Genomic DNA, 15,796 nt, shown 5'->3' on the forward strand with positions numbered 1-15,796 from the left:
GCCCGAGAAGCTGCTGTCAGGCAGCGCAGACGTGCAGACCTGTCTGTAGGTGGAAGTGGCCACGGGTAGTGCTCAGGTGTGGGGTGCTCCAGGAATGTTCTATTGATTGAGAAGGGGACCCCGTTTGAAGAGGTGTCGATGACGATGGATTAGGCTCTAGCAGGTGGCCCTGGTGCAGGACCACTCGGTGCTCTGAGAAGATGACAATAAGAGCAGCACTGTGCGAGGACCTCTGTGTCTAGGGGCGAGGAGACTCCTCAGCGGGGCTTCCCGGAACGCTTTACAAGGCCCTCTAGGAAGGGCACCCGGGGTCTCGCCCTCACGCCAACCATCCACGGTACGCGGGACCCACCTGAGTTCTCAGACTCTTACTTTGGGTGAAACTGAAGTACGGCCAACTGTGGGCCTGCTCTGTGGCTGCTGGGGCGGAAGCACTGTTGCCACTCTCGGCCCACAGCCCTCCCAGCGTCCCCACCTGCCAGGCTGGCATCATGCCCCTCTGCTCCATCAGGTAGGAAAAACCAGGTGGGTACTGCAGGGTCTGCAGGGAAACCCCCAAGACGACTTGGAAAACACCTCGGTGAGGAGGTGACCACCGGCATCTGTGCCCCCAGGAAATGTGGGATCTTGAAGGTGACGATGGCAGAGAGAGAAGGAACGGCCGTGTGCAGAGACTCACGCTGTGATCCCCTGGCTTCTCGCTCAAGGGCTGCGGTGGGCCCACAGACGGGCACTGCGGTGACCTACGTGGTGCCTCCTACCTTCTCCGTGTGCTCAGGGGCCGCCGGGGGCACTTACTCCTGCGGAACCTGCCCTTGCTGGGCACTGCCCTGGGTCATCACGGCACTGATGGCCTCCAGGGAACATCTTCGCTCTACCCTTCGAGGCTCAACACTCCAATAAAAACTGCCACCTCCAAAAAGCAGTGGGAGAACCCCAAACGTTTTAGACTCAAATGCCCCCTTTACCGAACCCCACAAGTTTTGTGGAAAAAACTGTTTTTTTCAGAATAACAAAAGAGAGTAAAGCAAACAAGTTGCTCTGAGCCCCGTGCACTAACTCCCATTTTATCTTCTACAACATATACTTTGCCAGTGTCAACCAGCCAGCTGATATTTTCCTACACTCAAAGGAAGCAATTTTCTCCACTTTTACAGTCTCTCCCATCCCACATCCCGAGACTCAGAGGGCTCCCTGCCAGCAAGTGGTGGGACCAAGGGGAAGCGGGGAAGGCACAGACGGCCATCCGGAGCCAGCACAGGGCTGTCCGCACGCTGGGACTGGAGCGGATCGGGCTTCGGGGAGGAACGGGGCCGAGCCTGCTCATCGGCTGCTGCCGGGTGGCCTGGGCCTGCTGCACCCAGAGACACTGGGGGGAGAGGGAGCGCCGTCCCCTGAGGGATGCAGGTGGCCCCGGCCTGCGGGGAGCATGGGGCGTGGGGCTTCTCCGCTGGCTCCAAGGTCCGCCCAGCCTGCCTTCCTGAGAGGCAAACCGGCAGAAGCACGTAACTTTGCTGGGTGCTGTCACCAGAGGCCTCCCTGTGGAGGCCACGTCCACACCCGAGCAGGTCGCAGATCCTAGTCACGCGACGGAGACTGATTCTGTGGCTCACCGTTCATTCAGACACCTTCACCCTCTTTCTGCCATTAACCTTCTCCCTATTATAATCCGCAACAGGGTTCATGGGAGGGCCTCTGCCACATCAATCCCTGGCTGTGGACATTAGAAGAATCACATCGGGGGGTTTTCCTGTTGGAAGCGGGGCGAGGCTGTGGTGGGAGGTTTCCACTTGCTGTGTTTCTTGTTTGGAGGCAAGTGGGGCTCTCAGACTTGGAGGCAGAAAGGTGGAGCTTGTGGCGTCTGCGAGATGGTGGGGAGTTGGGGACAGTGGTCTGGTCTGCAGATGCTCACCCAGGTGTCAGGGTGGGCAGCACGCTGAGGACCGCGGGACTGAGGGCCGGAGTAGACAGAAGGGGTGGCAGAGCCTGAGGCCCAGGCCCAGCAAGGTGGGCAGGCGGGGAGCAGCACCAGCCTGCGAGGGTCACCAGGAAGCACATGGGGCGTGGCGGCCTCAAGCCACCAGAGGACATTCGTGAAGGGGAAAGGCCATGGTTTTGTCCAGTGCTGCTGCTGCAAAGCGAGGAGGAGGCCTGAGAAGTGCCTGCTGAGCCCAGCAACCTGGGATGCCCAGGACCCCGTGACGGGAGTTTCAGGGGCGCCTGGGGTGGAGGCCCGACTGAGTGGGTTTTTGGAGAAGGGAGAGGGACCAGGCAGACCTGGTGGCACTGTACTCAGTAGGGGTGTGTGAAGGTGAGAGAAATGAGAGCACGCTTCTTCAGCTCAGGATGCTCTTGGCAGGGGCGCTCGCCTGGGAGCCCAGAGACCCCGGAGGCTGAGGCAGGAGGATCACAAGTTCAAGGCCAGCCTCAGCCACTCAGTGAGATCCCATCTCAAAAAATAAGTAAATAAGAGGACTAGGGATGTAGCTCAGTGGTAGCACCCTGGGTTCAATCCCCAGCACTGGAGGAAATAATCTAATACAGAGCAAAATACAATAGTAAGAATATTCAGGACTTCGGGGGAACGGAGAGGCATGCTGCAGCCACCCCTCAGGAGGTGAGCAGGTTCACTGCGGTTTCCCAGGTGGAGCAGGCGGGGGCCAGGCCATCCATGCTGCAGGTGGGCAGGGTGGCAGGAGGGAGGGATGGGGCGGGTGGCTTGAGGGTGTTCCCAAGCCCTTTTCTGTAGGTTCAGCTGGGGAGGAGGCTGGAAGGGGAACGGGGCGTGGGAGACAGAGGAGGAATTTTGAAGTTGTCTGCTGTCCAGGGATGGGACAGTGCGTGGACCAGGGGGGCCCAGCTCGGCTGTCCATGTAAGGAGCCCTGACTAAAGTGGTGCCAGAGCAGAGGATTCCAGAGCGGCGCACAGGCAGCGGGCGAGGGGCGGCGGGGCCGACCTGCGGTCCTCAACAGAGCGAACCCGGGGACTGTGCGGCGCCTCTTCGCCTGTGTGAGGGCTCACCGGGCCCGGGGCTGGCCGCGCCCTGATTCCCACAGGCCGCCCTCGCAGGCCCCGGCTGTCTCCGAGGGCTCTGGGGAGCGAGAGTTTGAAGGCTGTTGTGCGGATCAATCACGGAAAACGCAGGTTCACAAGAACGGGTCTGTGGTGTGAGTGAGGCGGGTCCTGGGCTGCTGACTCCCAGGTGACACCAGGCGGCACCCCGCAGTGGGGGACGCTCCCTGAAGACTCTGCGGGCTTGCTGGGTTCTCGTGACCGCGCGGGATTCCGCGGCGGCGGCGGCGTGGGGAAGGGCACAGCAGGCACAGGACTCAAGGGCTGGCAGTACTCCGAGATGCTCGCGCCATCACCTCGGTGGTGCTCGACGGGCGGGGAAGGGAGGCCCCGTGCCACCAACCCAGCACAGTTCAGGAAGCCCAGAGACCGGGTTGGTCGATTTGCTTCTTCACTGTGTGCGGTCGCCTGAGTTGTTAGCACGGCAAGCCTCCGTCTCCTGATGTACTCCGTCTCTCACCTGATGTCCGGAAGGTGTTTAGCCCAGAACGTAGGACGGCAGACGAGCAGATGGATGGGCGATCGTGACGGTGACGGAGGGAAGAGGGTCACTCGATTCACCTCGAGTGCTATGAGCTTGGTGAGCAGGAGGAGATGGAATGATCAGGAGGAGGGAAGAGTGAAGGAAAAATCCGGAGGAGGAAAAAGCAGCCTGGAACCCCGGAGCTCCGGTACTCTCCAACGGGCCTGCTCTTGGGAAGACCTGGCCTCCGGCCTTGGGGAGCCAGCCTCTGGCGCTGTGCACATTTACAAGGAAGAGCCATCCTGAGAAGGCCCCTGGAGAAATGCGGGTTGTGGCCAGGGGTGACCTGCCAGGACAGGCAGCCGACTCCGTGACACGTGGCTCAGCACTGTGGCTGGTGTCCACTCCTGCCTCCCGAGTAGAAGGAAGTTCTGGCTGGCTTCCCCAGAGCCAGGACACCTCTGGGCCAGGTCCATCATTCAGTCACCAAATGCAGACACCTTGTGCCGCTAACCTCAACGACACAGTGCCGACTGGGGAGGGCACGCCTGCTCCACATCTCTGCTTGTGTGGGTTTTTTGTTGTTGTTGTTTTTGGTTATTTTGCATATAGCCGACTTGGTTCAGGCCAAGTCGGAAACCATGTGATCCCAGTCGTTTGGGCCCCTCATGGGTCTTCCAGGCCCTCCTGCAGCCTGCCCTGGACCCTGGAGCCTGGCTGCCTCATTTCTGGCCTCTCAGTTAATCCCAGGGTCTGCCCCGCTGCCCTCTTCTTGTCCAGCCCCGGGTTCTCCCAATCGGGGTCTGGCACAGACCAGCATTCTAGACTTGGGTTTGCCGGGGTCTGTTCTCAGCTTCTCAAGACAATCCTAACCACTCCTTTAGGACCAGATCACATGCCATCTCTGAGACGCCTTCTCAGGAAGAAAGAGAAGCCTCACTCCTCCTCTGCCTCCCGCGTGCCAGGATCACCACGGCCGCTCCTCCGATTTGTCTCCAGAATGTGACTTCTCAACCTCCTTAAGGACAGTGACCACGTTCTGTTCCCAAGAGCTGGCCCAGGGCCTGCCACGGGGCTCCCGGGAGCCCATGCTATGGGCAACACAAGCGTACAGTGGGCACCAGGTCAGCCTCGAGGCGAAAGGTGGAAGTACTGTGGTGCCAAGTGGCTCTGCTCTGGCTGGGCGCGGGTCTCTGGGTGCCTCCACTGGCCCCCACTGGTCTCCCCAACACACGGCTCTCATCTCCCCCAGTTTTGTAAAATACATTTCTTCCAAGAGCCACCTTTCAATTTAGTAAGCTCATCTAAGGGTCAGAAATGGATACCGACATCCTAGTAGAGGCAAAAGAGAAGCAAGAGCCATGTGCAAGACTGAAGGCCAAGAGACATTGCTGACTAATTTTTGAGTCTGTGAGCATGAGGAACATTTCAGCAGCAGTTTGACAGCACAACATACAAGCACACTGAGCCCCTCTCCCAAACAGCAAGTCAGGAGGGCTTCTAGACACAGATGCACTGCTAACCAGCTGTGTGACCTTAGAATAGTGACTTGCCCTCTCTGGACCTCATTCACTCCAAGAGAAAGGAAGTGGACTAGGCACTGCACATTACACTGGGAAGGTGTGCCAACCCGAGGGTTCACTTTCGAGGGCACCCCACTGAATGCGAACAGCATCAGGAGAGGCGCTGCAGAGGGGGTGAGCAGGTATCCAACTCTGGCTCCCACGGATGCATTTGCCAGTTTCAGGGCAAGAGAGAGGAGAAAGATGGCGTTGGAGCCCAAAAAACTATGAGGGTGTTGATTTCCATCCCTAATTCTTTGTTGTACTATTTAAAAAAATCCCTCAAACCATAACACTAGATCTGGTCTCGTTTAAGCCTCGAGGGGAAGACGGATGGATGAGCACCTGCAGGCAGGGCTCCCTGCCTCTGGCGGGTCTGAGTGGAGCCCTCCTTGGGAGCCTGGAGCCAAGGGGGAGGCAGCTCGCCTCTCTCCAAGGCCCTGTTGCCTAGCAACACAGCTCTGCCTGGGAAATCATGGCTCAGCAAGGAGGCGGAGGAAGAGTCCCCGCAGCCAGTTATCTGGAGCTCAGGCACGGAGGAAGGAGCCCGCCCTCCAGACCCAACATCCTCAGAGGGGCGGCTGCTGTCATCACAGGGAAGCCCTGCGCAAGGACGGGGGCCCGCAGCCAAAGCCACGTTGCAGAGGGGAGGGCAGGGAGGGGCTCCGGACTCACCGCTGATCCACTTGGCCTCGGGGTCGTGAAGTCTGAAGTCTTCACTGAAGAGATCTTCCACAGTGACCTTCTTCTTCTGAGACAGACTGTTATCTTCCGCTGGAAGAGATGAGGCAGATGGTTAAACCCGCTTTCTAATTAACAAGCAAAGGACTGTAAGACATCCCGATCGCCGTTCAGAAACAGCACCTCTGACAAAACACGGTTTCCACAGATGAAAGGTGAATGAGAGCTGGTCTTGCTTTTTGTTGTTAATTAAACCATCGAAACCTTCGATAAGGATATCATGAATCAGAACATGCCACAATTCCCTCTCACTCACACTGAAATACAGAAATGGCCCTATTTGGGGTACAGAGGTAAACGGTTGCTTCGAGGCTGGGCAAGAGAGAGTGCGGATGTCAGAATGGAGCCCAGTGGCCAGGTGCAGGCACCTGTGTGGCAAGCATTTGTTAACTGTCACTAATGGCAGGCAGCATGTCAGTTTCTGAGAACTCGAAGGCACATAAATATTCCTCAGCATTTACTCTCTGGAAGCTTTGCTCATCCGGCTGTCTCTGGTGGTGGGTTAGCTCCTGTTCAGACAGGATAACACTCCAGATACCCGCACACAAACTCCCAGACTCGGCCCTGCCTCATCTCCATCCCCACGCTGAGGCGGCCCTGGGATGAGCCTGTGAAGGAACTGCACTCACACCTGGCCCGAGGGATCTTCAGCTACTGCACCAGAGGCTGACGTGGAAGGTCTGGCAGCTCTCAGCCTCCCTCCAGAGGGCAACGTTCCTGGGATGTTAGCTCCTCCTCAGAAGAGCCACCAAGTCCCTTGATCTGCTGTGAAAAGACGCAGAACCTGGGAGCCCACGCTAACAGACGGACCCAGAGGACAGTCCATCTGGCCAGCCTTCCTTCAACTGCCTTTGCAGGGTCACCAATTGGCCTCCTCCCAAGCCCAGGAATCAAGATGAGGCCGGGAAGCCAGGGAGTTGGCTACCTGGACAGTCATCCTGTCTGAACAGGGGCTAACCTACAGCCCACTGACCTGACTCCGTCAGAGTGACCATGTCTGATGGACACCATCCTCTAGAGTGCTTCTGTGTCCCCACCTCCTAACAGAGGATGCTGACTGTCACTGCACTTCCCTGAAGACCGGGTCTCTGGGACCTCGGCTCTGCAGTGCTGCCCAGGGGCCAGTGAGTGCTACCAGGGTGCGGGCTGAGGCCCCCTCAGGTACTGGGATCGCCGCGTTTCTGCACTGCAGAGTCTGCCCCTGTGTATGTCTCTGCAGCTTCCGCGTGGTGGACTGCCAAGGTGCTTGCCCTTGGTACTACATTTGTCTATTTTAATCGTGTTTCAAAACCTGTGGCAGGGTGGGAGTCCAACAGGGAATTCTGCTGGAATTTGGGATGGGATCAGAGCACAGCACCTCCTGAGGAAGACTCCACGTTTCTGAGGCCACTCCGGGCATCCCACTGCCTGTCTTGTCTCTGCGGGTGTTTATTGAAGTTCCCAGGAAAGCCCCATGTTCCTTGATGCGTCGTTTGCTTGTAAAATGGGCTTACTGGGTACAAAAGTATTTTGAAAAACGCAGAAAGATGTGATTGTAGGTGGCCTGACGGAAACAGGAGCTCGTGGGGTAGGCCTGGTGCTAAACGCAACGTGGAGCCAGGCCGAGTGCTTCCCTCTGCCACAGAGCAGCCCGGGGAAAGAGCGGCGATCCCAGGAGGCTTTCCCCGGGAAGAAGGACTTCACTGAGGACGTTGAAGATCATGAGATCTGATCTCATCCTGGGACCTGGCAATCAAGAGCTATGGACACTTCCCAGAGGCCACACGTGTGGTCACAAGACAACCCATCCACTGAACTTCACTACCCCAGGACGGTGCCAGCTCTCCTCCCTGCGGTATTCACGGCTGCCTCGGGGAAGAGCGTGAGGCTGCCATGGAAACCAGCCGTGGAGGAGGTGGAAGGAGGCTCATTACTTGCTAGGAATCTTTCTTATAAATATTCCTTTAAAAAACTTCTAAAGTTTTTAAAGTTTTTAAAGGCTTCTAAAGGTCTTAGAGACTGTACAGCCGATCACAGCGACAGACTGTGGTGACGGCATCGTGGCATGAGCTCTTACATGTGCTGCACTGGGGACAGAAACTTTGTCCACCATTAGCTCTGCCTCTCCAAGACGCTCCCCGTGGGCCTCCCAGGCCTGAGTGGCTCGTCCCCATGTCCCACTGCTAACTAATTCAATGGGTCGGCAGGCACAGGTGAAGCCACGATCCGTAGACCACGCCGACCCTGCAGATCCTGGTGGAGAGGAGGTGCCGAGGACAGAGCCGAGGACAGCGGGGCCTGCCGCGCTCACAGCTTAGGGGATCAGGATCAAGAAAGTGGCGGGAGTCTGGGGAGGCCTCCTCCAGGGAAGCACCGTGCGGGAAGACGGAGGAGATAAGGGAGGATGGCGGGCGAAGGTGCAGCATGCAGGGTGCTCAGCAGGTCCGGGCATGCCCTGCTCAAGGCAGCGTGGGCAGGACCGCGGAGCAACAGCAGCCTCTCGCCCTGGGTGTCCTGAGGTTCTGACAACGTGGCTGCTGGACCTCCCCTCCTGATCTTGGGTAGGGGTTAGTAGTATTCCAGCTCCAAGAATGGCATATCCGCCCATCAGAAAGTCCAAGAATAACCTCATCCCCAGCTGCTGCTCCGTCCTCGGCCTGCCCTCCCGAATCCCCGCTGGGCTGTGTAGGAGTTGCCCTTGTGTCTCCTCCAGGTTCTCTGGGCGTGTCTGCAGGCTCCTCCAGGTCCATCTCCCAGGCGCCAGCGTCTCCTCCGGCCTGCCTGGACCACCGTCACCCAGCGGCCGAGTTTTAAATGTAGGGTAGTTTTATTTCTAAATGTCCTACTTAGCTCTTTTCAAGATCCTCTAAACTATAATTTTATAGTTTCAATCTCCTTAATCACATCAATAGTTCTTTTAAAAACCCAAGATGTCATTTTCCATTTTCCCTATTGATTTAAGTTCTCTTGACCTCAGTTCTCATGAGCTGTTCTCTTACATTGGGGCCTGTGCTCTGTGGGGACTCGGTCTCAAGCTTATCATGGTGTCTGGTTGAAGAGACTCTTGGCCACACGGTGCCAAGGTGACACTGGACAGCTGGGCAACACTATCGGGATAGTGGCTCTCCACCAGGTCTCGCATGGCCATTTGGGCCAAGGCCCTTTGCCCAGGTTCTAGGGCAGGGGCCCTTGACCAGCCTCTGGCCTCTCCTGGACTCCAGATGCCCACCTTCCTGTGGAGCCCGACTTTGGCCTCTGTGCCTGGAGGTGCTGGGGATTCAGCCTGGCTTCCTGGGCAGGTCTCTGTCTTATTCTTTCCACACCAGGCAGGTGAAGAACCCTACTCCTGTTGTGAAGTGCAGCTACGCGTTTCTTGTTTATCTTCCTATCACTTCTACATACTTGAAGCCAAAACCCAGAAGATGTACATGTTCAGACTTCACCTTGAACAGGAAGTCGGCCGCGAGCTGGAGCTAGAGAAAGTGGTGGAGGCTTTCACAGTTTGGATTTTACCCTGAGTGGAATTCAGGGATCACAGAAAAGGAAGGTTTCTTTCAGCCCGCGAGCTCACTATGTTGCAGATAATCCCGCGGCTCTTCTGACTGTGTGGCCCAGTCAGCTCCCAGCAGCAGGGCCACACTGGCCTTTCCAGTGAGGGAGTGCTCTCTGCGAGTCGGCTCGCCTGGCAAGCTGCTCAGCCTCCCTTTCATTCCTAAGATATTTGCTAAACAGCTCTGCTGTGAACAGCAAAGTCATCAGAGGACATTTTGGAACTTCTTCTCTGGACACTTTGAAAGTAGGAGCAAATCCTGTCACCCTACGATGGGTCAAAACCGGGTCTGCAGCCTGGCTGCCCATGGTGCTGTGTGCCTCTGCCAGGGCAGGGGAGGGCCTGGCAAGCCTGCCAAGGAAGTCAGAGGCGGCTTGCAAGCTTCTGCTACTGTTAGCGAGTGGAGGAGTCGACACCCGAATGCTCTACACTCTGCAGAGTCCGAGGGCATTTATTAACCCTTCAGATCCCCACCAGAACGGGAGGCAGGAAAGTCTCTCTAAGGAAGCTCAGCCCAGGCACCTGGCTCTTCCACAGAAACTGGGCAGCTCGATGACAGACGCCAAGCCCTAAGAGTCTGCAAAACCCCAAGGGGACAAAGGCTGTGGAGAGTTAGTGAGGTAGAACTTCACAGGGGAGACAGACCCCATGCCCAGGACCACAGCCAAGCGGTTTTTCTATTTCGAATGATATTTACATTATTCCTACAAAAGCTGACAATATTTGTTTGCTCTCTTACAAATACTTCAGAAGAACAGGTGGAGATCAAAGAGGTTGTCCAGTTTTCAGTGTTTACACTGCTAATTCCCGAGTTCCAATGAGGTTGCTTTTGTATAAGAGCCAGCCAGTGCAGCCTGTTCCGTTAATGATGAACCTGACACGGGTGCAGCTTGGTGGGGGGAACAGGCTCCCTGAGACAGAGAGCGTCCTTCCCTCTGCCAGCGTGCGTATGGACAAGTGCCCTGGGCAGGCACAGCGAGGTGCTGGAACCCGTTCTTCCAATTAGACCTTGATTTTTTAAGTAAAAGAAGTGCAGTCAGTATCTGTTGTAGATGCTACTCCTATTTCCTTGGTAGATTCTTATCCTAACGAAAGACTAAATTATAATATGCTGTGCTATCAACAGAGCAGGAACAATGAAATGCAAAGCCAGGTAGTGGCTCTGCAAATCACAACCAAAACCCTGGGGATTTCTGACCTAATTCTGAGTTATGTGGTCCAGCTGTGGCAGACCGTTCACCAGATGAACCCCTCATTCAGAGCCGAGGAGGCAGCATCTCCTATGTAGACAAGAGGCCTGGAGACAGCAGCAGCAGCAGCAGCAGCTGTGCGTCTAGGGAGCACTCTCTCCCTCTGCAAAGAGTGAGTCTGACTCCAAAACACACCACAAATGCATGCAGCTAAGTAACACAGTCTGGATGAGACTTATATTAAACCACTGAGATGCTCTGGATTTAGAATGTCCTACCAAGGCTTATGTATTGAAGGCCTGGTCGCAGGCAGCCATGACCAGAGGTGGGGCCTTGGGAGGTGACTGGATGGAGGTCTGGCCGCATGGACGGTGAAGCCAGCCATGTGTTCATAACCTGATGCATGACTTCAAGAGGACGCAGACTGGGGTTTGGCTAGTTGAGGGGGCAGGTACTTGGGGTTGTGGCCTCGCAGGTGCTCACTCTCTCTCTCTGCTTTCTGGCTACCACGAAGCTTCGCTCTGTTGTGATGCCTCTCCCTCGGCCCAGGAACGACAATCAGATGACCATGGATGATACCTGGGACACGGTCAGCCAAAAGAAACCCTTCTCCTCTTAAATTGGATTTTCTTGAGTGTTTTGTCACAGTGACGGAAGCTGACTAGGAACCACCTTAGCTGAGTGACAGTAGAGGAGCTGTAGGAAAACCCACCCTCCACACCTCTGTGGGATGTATTTCTTTTTGATTTGTGGAACCGACCAGGCCTTTTTTTTTTTTTTTTTTTTTTTTTTTTTTTTTTTTGCCACCAAGGGCTATCATTGAACTAACTGATCACCTGCCATCAAGTCTACATTTCATACTAGCATGATTTTTTCCCTCTTCTTTTTAAGATAGGAATCATGACTTCATCTTTCTACAGGGTCTGGCACATAGTAGCAGCTTGGTTTAGATCTTCTGAATGAAGAAAGCATTTGATTGTATGATCTATACCTTTGCTCTTTGTCTTGTTTTTTAAAATAATCAAGTCTTTGCATTGATGAAGTATATTACTTATGATCACATCTAAAGCATATGTCCATGAAAAGTCCCAGATGCTGCTTTATATTAAGAGATTTTAAGTTCACAGGTCTTTAAAACCATCCAAGAGAACAAGGAGTATGATATTAAAATTAGACATGCTGTACTTTTTATTTATCAGTTTTAATCCATGTACCCTGTACGCTGAGAAAGTCTCGGTACCCATCCCTTCTGCATATCTTTAACTCCTTTCCTTTAGATGTGGGCAACAAGTAGAAATTTAAGAATATTCTCCATCCCTTCCTTTAACAAGTGACCACCACTGGGCACCTGTGACCTCGCACAACATGTGCACAGGTGACAGGTGTCCTACCTAGTTTTTTCTCTTTTTTGAGGTACTTCTTAAGGATAAGACTCGCACACCCTGAGCCTCACTTTTAAAGGCACCACTCAATTGTTCTGGCCTTCAGAGTCGTGCAGACGTGGCTATGACCTAAGTCCGCCCCACTCTCACGACCCCAAAGGAAACAGCCCTGAGGGTGGCTCCCCACTCCTGCCCTCCCACCTCAGCCCCGCACAGCCGAGCGCCCACCTTCCCTCTCTCTATGGCTGTTCTGGACTTTCCCGTGGATCCCGGCCCGCTAGTACCACGCGCAGCATGTTCTGCCCCTTGGCACTTGAGGATGGCTGGGTGCCGTGCGAAGGCCCGTGCTGCTGGGCATCCTTCCACAAGCTCCTCATCCAGGTGCGTGAGTTCTCTGGAGAAATGCCTCACCCTTCCCAGATTGCAGCAATAGGAGGGTCTTCACTGTCAGGAGAGCAGGAGCTGAGGATGCGAAGAGCAGCCTTTAGCCGAAACCTCTGGAAGACCACGGGTCAGCGTTCGGCCACACAAAGGCTCTTGGAAGACACAGTGTGCGACTCACAGCTCCCCGGCCATGTCAGCAGAAGGCAAGAGCAGGATGAGAGGAACTGTGAAGCCCCGTGGAGAAGCCTTCGTCAAAGGAGGGACCCTTCACACACAGGAGACCCTGTCCTGAGGATTCGTTACGCAGAAACGCCGCCAGCCTGGACTGAGAGGAGGGAAACTGTGACATGAGAAGCTGCTGGACCCCAGAACACTGAGGCAGAGACAGGCCCATCAGACTGCCGGCTGCAAACCCAGGCTTCCGCCCCTGCAGAGGGCGAGCCCCAGGGCATCGCTGCAGCTGGGAAGGCCCAGGACGTCCCCAGTGCATTTGGGAACCCCGGGCACTGGTGGCAGCCTTCTTCCTTCGGTTTACCCCTTTGAACAGGGACGTCCATAGTGGCCGCCCATGCCCGTCCTGACGCTGCGTTTTAGGAGCTGGCCCTTATTTCTTTAGGCACAGATCCACAAAAGATGAATTCTGCCCAGGGTGGAGCTTACCCGGAGTCTCACTGTGACTCTTAGATGACTTGACGAGATCGGGGACCTCGGAGCCAATGACATTTGGGACTTGGAGTCCATATTATAATAGACTGAGATTCCTGGGTGCCTGGGGATGGAGTGAACGATGTACTCTGCAGGTGGGATGGAGGTATTTGGGGTCAGAAGGTAGGGAGGTGAGATGATGCCATCAGAACACACGTGTGCACTGCGATGATGCAACGGTCCTATTCCTTCCAAAGCCCACGCTGAAGCCCTAAGCCCCAGTGACAGTATTGGAGGACAGGGCCTTTAAGGAAGCAATTAAAGTCAGTGGGGTCAAGACTGAGGCTGCAGTCTGATAGGACTGGGGTCCTTATAAGAAGAGGAAGAGACCAAGAGCTCACTCTTGGCATGAGCCACACATACACACATGGAAAAGGGCCACGTGGGGACTTGGCGAGAAGGTGATGTCTGCCAGCCAGATAGAGGCCTCACCAGAGCAGAGTGCTGCTGGTGCCTTGACCTTGGATTCCAGCCTCCAGAACCATGAGAAAAGAAAACCCTGCAATCTAACTCCCCAAGCTACGTATCTAAGAAGAGCAAACCCAAGCAGCATCTTCATAATTTGGATTTCCAGCTCCTGCAGTTAGTCACCAGGAACTCAGCTGCTGTGTGCACACAGAGCTTGTACTTTGTGATCGTCCTAAATTTACTTACGTGCCCCACTAACATAGCACCTAGAACATTCATTTTGTCTATAAAAGTTTCTTCTTCATGTCAAGTAGAAATAATCTAATTGAGTTGCTGAGAAAACCCAGCTTGATTAAGAAAGCTACGGTCCAAATACCTCAGCACTACCTGCAGCCACTGATGGACTGAAATGAAATCCATCATATATAATGCAGTATAATTTCATTCTCCTAGTTATGCATGATGTAGAATCCCACCAGTCATACAGTTATATATGTATATATGGTAATAACATCCAATTCATTCTACTCTCCTTCCTACCCCCATATACCTTTCTCCTTCCATCTAATCTAAAGTAACTCTGTTCTTCCCTAGTGTCCCCCCAACCCTGCTCCTTATTGTGAATTAGCATCCTCATATCAGAGAAAAAATTCAGCCTTTGGTTTTTGGGAATTGGCTTATTTCGTTTAGCATGATATTCTCCAGTTCCATCCATTTACCAGCAAATGCCATAATATCATTCTTCTTTAAATCTGAGTAATAGTCCATTATATATATACATGCTACATTTTTTTAATCCATTCATCTGTTGAAGGGCACCTAGGTTTGTTCCATAGTTTAGCTATTGTGAATTAAGCTGCTACAAACATTGATGTGGCTGCATCCCCGTAATATGTTGATTTTAAGTTCTTTGGGCGTATGCCAAAGAATGGGATAGCTGGGTCAAATGGTGTGGTTTCATTCCAAGTTGTCTGAGGAATCTCCATGCTGCTTTCAATAATGTTTGCACCATTTTGCAGTCCCACCAGCAATGTATGAGTGTGCCTTTCCCCCCACATCCTCGCCAATATTTACTGTTGCTTGTATTCTTGATAATAGCCATTCTGACTGGAGTGAGATGAAATCTTGATTTGCATTTGTCTAATTGCTAGAGATGTTGAACATTTTTTCACATATCGGTTGATTAATTGTATTTCTTCTGTGAAGTGTCTGTTCAGTTCCTTAGCCTATTTATTACACTGCATTATACATGATGTATCAAAGTACATTCTACTGTCATGTTTAACTAATTAAAACAAATTTAAAAATTAAAAAAAATATTCCAAGTTACATTGATTCTTGCAGTCACTAGGTTCTAGGCTAGCCAAACAGACAGCAAATATACCTTTCCAGCTTCCAATCAACCAGATGCTTTCAAGATTTTAAAGCGAACACCTTTGAGTATATTTCCAACATCAAAAGATGTGTAAATAAATAACAATTTAATAACTTTTATTAGGGCCTTGTGCTGAGGACGTTGAAAGCACAGATTGGGGTTGGGACATGTAAATGAGGCTTGGAAGAATGCACAGGAGCCTCAGAAATGGAAGAGGAAGAGCAGCTCATCAGGGAAACACAACTTTCTGAAAAGGCTTGTGAGGTTTTGGAGGAAGACAGAGCAGGATGATGAGCCGGGACCACATGGAGTGAGTGGTGAGGACCTAACAGGTACACTGAGGCAAGTGCGCAGACCTGGGAGGCTGTGTGTAATGTACAAAGCTGCTCCCCCGCCCATCGGTGCAGCCATTTTCCCCGCCTCCCAACCCCTGGTCAACCTGTGAACATCCTGGCTAGCTATTGGTCCATCAGTCAGCTCGCAAGTGTCCTTCTGCGATATTGGTCCCGTTAGCCCAGCGGAATTCAGCTGCTTACTGTGGCCTCCCCGCCATCTTTCCCGTCCTTCTGTCCTCCTCACTTTCTCCATCCTCCTGGCTCTCCACTCTCGCGCGCCCTTTCTCGTTCCCTTTCTCTTCCTCTCATTTTCTCTCTTACGCTGCAGGGAGACACTCTGCTTCACCAACTCCCTTACGTGATTTCCCGTGTCCCGCGTGGTTCCGTGGGATTCCTGACATTGGTGCCGTGACTCGGGATGGGATCTTCCACTGTCGCTTAAGCGAGTGGAACCCCATCTGAGCCCCGGTGCCCCCCGGAGACGGCTCCACCTTCCATTCTGCCCACGCTCTGCTCTGCAGTCATCACCGGACTTCGGGTTGGTGAGTCCTCTAGGCCGGTTCCCCAGGCCGGTTTGTACCCTGGAGGCGGCTGAGGGGTGGGGGTACCCCCAGCCACACTTTTATAGTCACGGCAGCCCCTTAGTGGG

At 53.9% G+C, this 15,796-nt stretch overlaps 1 protein-coding gene across 6 annotated transcripts in view; it reads right to left on the minus strand.

Moving 5' to 3' along the window:
- DPP6 (dipeptidyl peptidase like 6) overlaps positions 1-15,796 on the minus strand; it is a 934,588-nt gene that overhangs the window by 324,299 nt on the left and 594,493 nt on the right. For all 6 annotated transcript variants that reach the window (XM_079149262.1, XM_079149264.1, XM_079149261.1 and 3 more), the window contains exon 3: positions 5,774-5,872. In XM_079149262.1, the coding sequence (XP_079005388.1) occupies positions 5,774-5,872 (99 nt within the window). The remainder of the gene's footprint in view (positions 1-5,773; positions 5,873-15,796) is intronic.

This window comes from Sciurus vulgaris, assembly GCF_902686455.1.
Source record: "Sciurus vulgaris genome assembly, chromosome: 8".
Taxonomy (NCBI): Eukaryota; Metazoa; Chordata; class Mammalia; order Rodentia; family Sciuridae; genus Sciurus; species Sciurus vulgaris.